At 43.8% G+C, this 7,305-nt stretch overlaps 1 protein-coding gene across 6 annotated transcripts in view; it reads right to left on the bottom strand.

Moving 5' to 3' along the window:
* Positions 1-424, bottom strand: part of VPS8 (VPS8, CORVET complex subunit) — a 185,225-nt gene extending 184,801 nt beyond the window's left edge. For 3 of the 6 annotated variants that reach the window (XM_027875404.1, XM_027875405.1, XM_027875409.1), the window contains exon 1: positions 367-424. In XM_027875404.1, the coding sequence (XP_027731205.1) occupies positions 367-421 (55 nt within the window). In that variant the 5' untranslated portion in view covers positions 422-424. Of the gene's footprint in view, positions 1-25; positions 63-126; positions 180-366 lie in introns of those variants that run through there. The other 3 variants (XM_027875406.1, XM_027875407.1, XM_027875408.1) reach the window with 3 other exon arrangements.
* Positions 425-7,305: the final 6,881 nt, after the last annotated feature.

The raw sequence follows: 7,305 nt of genomic DNA, 5'->3' as shown, positions 1-7,305 counted from the left end.
CTCACTATCTATCTGCCATCCTCACCTGCACGGGAGGCTCATTACCGCGGGGCCGCCAAGAGGTTCCCCGCCCTGGGCAGGCCCCTGCTGGGGGGGGCCGCTCCCCGCCCCCGGCCCCCCTCTAACCTGGGGAGGGGCCCGGCACCCCTCTCTCCGCCCGAGGGCAGGGCCGCCGCCGGTCCGGCCCAGACCCAGACCCGCAGCCTCCGCGCTGCTACCGCCCTGGGGCCTAGTACGGAAGCCGGGAAGCTCTCGGCCCGCCGGGTCCCCCCTCCCCCCCCCCCCCAGCACCGCCCCCCCCCCGCGCGTTCCCCCCGCCCCCTGCACGCCTCTCCCCCTCTCTGGTCTCCCTCAGGACTCTTTTACCTGTACCTTCTCTCCGGTCACCGGCCAAGGAACCCCGCCCCCTCTGAGCACGCATGCGCAGCGCCCGCGCCCGGAGGCTTCCGCTTTCTCTTCCTCCTCTCTTCTCCCTCCTCCTCCCTCGGCGGCTACAACCTCGCCCCCATTTAAAGGGCCAGGCGCCTTATTCCCTCTCATCAGGTAAGATCCTAGACCCAGAGCTCAGAGGTCCTCAGAGGCAAAACCCTCATCTTCCAAAGGGTGAAACTGAGGCTCAGGAAGATGAAGTGACTCTAAACACAGTCTGAGAAATAATGATAGCTTGCGTGTTTGTGTATTGCTGTGTGTCTGTACATATATTATAAAATATGGATATACGCATACAAATATACACGCACACGTGCATGCTTGTAGGCACTCGTGTGTATACACATGTGTTGTGTGCATCTGTAGACACTTGTGCATGCCTGAACATATATGTGCATCTGTGAGGTGTGCATAATATACATATGTGTGTGTGTGTCTGTGTGAACATATTCATATGTGCTTCGTTTGCATTTTGAGAAGCATCACGATGAATGTGTTCTGGGAGTCGAGAAGAGCTGGGTTCAACTCCCACTGCAGACACCTCTTAGTAGTAGGACCCGGGGCAAGTCACTTCATACACACCCCCCCAACCCACTGTGCCTCGGTTTCTTGATCTTTAAGTGAAGGGACTGTTTGGGATGGCCTCCTGGGTCCCTTCCAGCTCTAAATCTATGACCCTCTTGCCAAGGGCTTTGCTAGGTTCTCATTGGATGTACATACACGACCTCTTGACAGCAAAGGGGAGGGAGAGGCAGTAGACAGTTGGTGGGTCTGATGAGCCCAGGAGTCCAAGGGGTGGCAGCAGGGGCCCAGCCTGGGGGCAGGAACCCAGGTATTCTGGCTCCAGAATCCAGAACCCGTCCGAGGTCTGATGCTTCATTTCAGTCTTTGTATCACAAACAGCATCAACACTTGATTCTGATTGATTGATTGATTGATTGATTGATCATGTAAACTTACCTTTCCCTGGGAGTGTCCGGGCAGAGGCCCCCGGTAAGTCAGAATGCTTTTCAAATCATCATATACAGGAAGCAATCAACTCTACTCATATATGGCATAGAGAAAAGAGTATCAGATTTGAAGGCAGATTTGAGTTCTGACACTCACCAGCTGTGTGACTTGGCAGGCCAGCCACTCAGAGCCTCAGTTTCCATAAATATGAAGCCCTGGAAAGAAAATAAAAGCTTTCCCTCTTGTTTCTCCAGTTTCCACCTGGAACAGATCTTTTACAGAGTAGAATTGTAGGAGCCTAGATCTAGGGCCAGAAAGGAACTCAAAAGTCAGTCAGTGTACTCCACCCCCACCCCCATTTTACAGAGGAGACTACCAAGGCCAGAAAAGTTGGAGCAAGGTCACACAGGTTGTAAGTGACTGAGCTAGGATTCGAACTCATGCCCATCGGGTAAAAGCAGGTTCAGCACTCTCTACTGTACCTCAGTGCCTATCTAGGGTGGGAGGCTAGTGCCTAGAACTTAAAGTAATGGGGAATGTCATTGTCCTGTTGAGTGGGGCTCTTGAAAAAGACAGGCTGGTCAGCTCGACAGGAGGACCAATCATTACTCATCAGCGTGTACTATGTGCCTCTGCTATGCCAAGTACTGGGCTGGGCACAGGGGATGTAAAGACAATGAAGCCATCCTGGCCTTCAGGGAGTTTACATTCCAACAGAGGAGATATATAAGTAGATATAAAAATAAGTACAAAATCAATATAAGGAGGGGCAAAGATAGGGGAATAGAGGAGGGAACTCAGCTGAACTCTCCCAACATTCCCCTCCAAATAACTTTAAAATGATGCCTCAAATAAAATATTAGAACAGCAGAGCCAACAGAAGGTCAGAGGGAGACATTTTTCCAGCCTAAGACAACTTCAGAGCTCTTGGAGGGGAATTCTGCACCGCTGGGATGGATGCAGGTTCAGGGTGAGGCAGCAGCACCATGACAGTAGTAGAATCACCAGCTTTGAAAGCATCTTTCTAGAGATGGAAAGGGGGTTGGACAACTGGTCAGAAAGAGATTATGGGGCCCTTTGCTGGCACTGGGTGTAGCTGGCGCTGGTTGGCAGCTCTATTGCCCACAAGCAGTTCTGGGTCATAGTTCCAGGGAGGGAAGGAGCACTTGTGATCAGTCACAAAGGAGCAGGGATCTTGGTCACAGTTCCAGGGTCAAGAGGAGCATTAGTACTTGTGGCTGCAGGGGACCAGGGTCCTTCCTAGGTAAAGACCAAAGCACAGGAGCAGAGACCACACCTCTCCTTGAATCACACCACCTTAGAAACACCAAAAACTCACAGACCCCCAGAACTAGCTCTGAAAACAGGAGCACAACAAAGCCTGAAGCTTGGGACAATGTCTCCCCCACCAACTTTAACATAAAGTTAAAAGTCAAGAAATAGGCTGGGAAAATGAGCAAACAACAAAAACAGAACTTGACCATAGAAAGCTATTATGGTGGCAGTGAAGACCAAGACATAAACTCAGAAGAAGACAGTAATGAAAAAAATAGTTACAACCAAAGCCTCAAAGAAAAATGCCAGTTGGGATCCAAGCTTAACAAGAATTCTTGAAAGAATTAAAGAAAGATAAGAATAGTAGAGGGGGAAAAAATGAGAAAAGAAATGAGAGTGATTCAAGAAAATTATGAAAAAAGCTTAGCAAAAGAAGCACAAAAATACTGAAGAAAATAACACCTTAAAAAAGAGTTGGCTAATGGTTAAAAAAAAAAGGCATACAAATTCACTGAAAAAAAAAAAACTTCTCAAAAGGCAGAACTGGCCAAATAGAAAAAGAGGTACAAAAGCTCACTGAAGAAAATAATTCCTTAAAAATTAGAATTGAGCAGGTGGAAACTAATGATTCCATGAGACTTCAAGAAACAATAAAATGAAGTCAAAGAATGAAAAATTAGAAGAAAATGTGACATTTCTCATTGGAAAAACAACTGACCTGGAAAATAGATCAAAGAGAGATAAATCAAGAATTATTGGACTACCTGAAAGCCATGATCACACATTAAAAAAAGAGTTTAGACATCATGTTTCAAGAAATTATCAAGAAAAACTTCTCTGATATCTTAGATCCAGAGGGTAAAATAGAAATGGAAAGAATCTACTAATCACCTCCTAAAAGAGATCCCACAATGAAAACCCCGAAAAATATAATAACCAAATTCCAAAGCTTCCACATCAAGGAGAAAATGTTGCAAGCATTCAGAAAGAAATAATTCAAATATCATGGAGCCGCTGTTAGGATCACACGAGTATTAACAGCTTCCATGTTAAATGATCAGAGCGCTTGGAATATCATATTCCTGAGCGCAAAAGACCTAGGATTACAACCAAGAATCACCTACCCAGAAAAACTGAGTATAATTCTTCAGGAGGAAAAATGAATATTTAGTGAAATAGAAGACTTCCAAGCATTCCTGATGAAAAGACCAGAGCTGAATAGAAAACCTGATATTCAAACACAGGACTCAAGAAGAGCATAAAAAGGTAAATATGACAGAAAAATCATAAGGATTCAATAAGGTTAGACTGTTTACATTCCTATATGGGAAGATGATACACTGTAACTCGTAAGAACTCTATTATTATTAGGGCAGTTAGAAGGAGTCTGCATAGACAGAGGACAAGGGCATGAGTCGATCATGTTGGGATGATCTCTAAAAGGTGAGAAAGAGAGATGCACTAAAGAAGGGAGAAGGGAGAGGTAGAATGGGGCAGATTTTCTCACATAAAGGAGTCATGCAAGGAAGAGCTTTTAGAGTGGAAGGGAAAATGAGGACAGTGGCAAGCAGTGCTTGAATCTCACTCTTAATGGAATTGGTTCAAAGAAGGAACATATATATATGTATATATATATACACATATATATACATATGTATATGTATATATATACACACACATATATATATGTATATACACACTCAGTAGGGTATACAAACCTAAAAATAGACCTAATTGAAAGAGATAATCAGGGAAACTACGTTTTGCTAAAAAGGTGCCATAGACAAAAAAGTAATATAAAAAAAAATTTACAGCAAATTTCTCTGATAAAGGCCTCATTTCTCAAATATTTAGGGAACTGTCAAATTTATAAGAATAAGAGCCATTACCCAGTTGATTGTCAGAGGATATGAACAATCAGTTTCAGAAGAAGAAATCAAAATTATCTATAATCATATGAAAAATTCTTTAAATGGCTATTGATTAAAGAAAGACAAAATAAAACAACTCTGAGATACCGTGTGACAGAGTACTATTGTTCCACAAAAAGTGACAAGGGAAGAGGTTTCAGAAAAAGCATGGCGAGACTTATATGAACTGGTAAGGGAATAATGTACGATAAGTTCAGTAAGGTCAAGTTGATGGGAAGACTTATATGAATGCATGCAAAGTGAATTGAGCAGAACCAGGGCAACATTGTACACAGTCAGCAACATCCTGACAGTGATCAATTGTGAAAGACTTTGGCTGTTCCGATTAAGACAATGATTCGAGACAATTTCAAAGGATTCATGATGAAAAATGCTACCCGTCTCCAGAGAAAGAATGGATGACTCTAGCTCTATGCCTCTTGGCAGCAGGAAGCAGTTTCAGAAGCCAAGACCTTCATCCTTTACCCCAAAAGAATTTAGGTCCCATTTGTTTGAGGAGGGAATGATGGGGATGGGATCTGAACCCCTAAAAGGAAAAGACCCTATCTTGGGGATCTGGACCCCAAAAAGGAAAAACCCTGGACTTTCCCACCTGGCCAAATCTCTGGTGCTCACCTGAGGCTATAATTCTATCAACTGGCCTTTCATTGTGACTATGCCCAATCTCCAATTGCGTTCTGTTACCCCCCAATTGCCTCTGGCCACTTCCCACCCTTAATCCTATCTAGACTCCATTCTCCCTTGGACATGTGGTCCAGGTTCCTGGTCTTCTGTTCACCCCAGTTTACTGGCCACTCTCATCCAGATCCTCCTTAGACCTCTCCTCCAGTCACCCTAGATCCCTCCTGGCCATTCCTGGATCCCTCCCACAGTCTTTCTGTCTATAACATCCATGTTGTCTCCATTAAGGCACTCAGATTCTTAAGATCTGACCCCCTTGAATTAGTGATACAAATGCTTAGATTCCTTAAGTCTGGCCATTGGATGTTCCGATAAACCTTGTCTTTGGCTAAAAAAAAAAAGAAAAAAATTATCAAGGGAATAATATCAGAGAAATCAGGGAAAATTTGTGTGAACCAAGAGAATAATTTATACTGTGACATGGTAAAGACAAGCAACTTTGAAAAAAATAACTGTAATTGATGCAATGACCACCCACAGTTATAGAAGACTTGTTAATAAAACATGATACCTACATCCTGATAGAGAAAAAAAAAAGAATGAATGAACTCTCGAGTGTAGATTGAAGCATACTTTTTTTTAAACTTTATTTTTCTTGGTGTTTCTTGAGCGTGTTTTCTTTTGCAACATGGCTATTATGGAAATGTTTTGTATAACGTTGCATGTATAATCGATATCGTATTGCTTGCTTTCTCAAGGGGTGGGGGAGGAGCAGGAGGGAGGAAGATAACTTGAAACTCAAAATTTTTAAAAATGAATGTTTGAAAATTACATATAATTGGAAAATATTTAACAAAATAAATTTTTAAATATATTTTTTAAAGTAAGTCAAAACATGGTTGTGAAGGGAGAGCTGTTTGTTTTTGGTCCCAGGGCAATCAAGAATTATTGGAGTTCATTGAACAGGGGAATGACCTCTATTTAGGAATGTCCCTTTGGGTGGAGGTTGGGAAGGGAAGCGAGTAGAGACAGGTATACCAATTAGGAGGTTATTACATTCCAACAGGAGAGACGAGTACATGACTGATTGTTGCTTCCTCCTTAATAGTCTAAGTGAGAGGTGATAAGGGTGTTTGCCATGGGAATGGAGAAAAGGGGATCTATTTAAGAGATGTTGTGAAGTAGAATCCAATAAACCTTGGCAACTGATTGTATATAGGGGGTGAGGAAGAGTACAGAATTGGCTATGACTCCCAGGCTGACTAGAAGGATAGAAGAAATAAAAATAGAAAGAAGCAGATTTGGTTTGGGGAAAAAGACTTTGGTTTTGAGGGAAAGATAATGTACACGTTGAGTCTGTGATGTCTAGGGGCATCTAATTGGCTCTTTCCAGGAGGTAGCTGGTAATGCGGTACTAGAGCTCTGGGGAGAGACTGGGGCTATGGCTATAGATCTGAGAGTGCTCTGCTTAGAGATGCTAATTGAATCCCTGGGAGTTGATGAGGTCACAAGGAGAGAAGGAATAGAGGAGCCTTGCTGTATATCCTTAGTTAGGGCATGGGACTGCAAAGTCAGTCTACAAACATTTATCACGCGCGTACCATGTTTATAAAGTTCTGGAGAGAGAAAGGAAGGCCAAAACGCGGTCCCTGTCTTTAAGGTACTCACATTTGAATGGGTGAGGCAACATGAAAATCACTGAACCAGGAGAGAAACCCGGTGAGGAGAGGATGGTCAGTAGCAGCAAAGGCTGGATGAGGGCCATTCAAGGTCCTTAGATTGGGCAATTAGGAGCTCATTAGTGACTTTGGAGAGCTCAGTTCCAGTTGAGTGTTGAGATGGGTCAACGTCGTATTGCAAGTGCTTCACAAGTCAGTTAGGCTTCGAGGCAATGGGGACGTACAGCTTAGTAAAGGCGGTTGATAGAATGGAGGGAGAGGTATAGGACAATAGCTTGAGGGGGCCAGACCACCCAGAGAGAAACAATGCCTTGCATGGTGGAGGGCTCTCTGTCCCTCTCTTAGGTGTCTGCTGGAACTGGACAGAGTACCACAGAAAGGCCTGAGAGAATCCCATAGGAGAAGTCTGAGAGGGCTCC

The sequence above is a fragment of the Vombatus ursinus genome, unplaced genomic scaffold, assembly GCF_900497805.2.
Source record: "Vombatus ursinus unplaced genomic scaffold, bare-nosed wombat genome assembly UNPS02014808.1, whole genome shotgun sequence".
Lineage (NCBI taxonomy): Eukaryota > Metazoa > Chordata > Mammalia > Diprotodontia > Vombatidae > Vombatus > Vombatus ursinus.
Note: the sequence above shows the minus strand (reverse complement) of the source record. Positions and strands in the feature narration are given on the sequence as shown.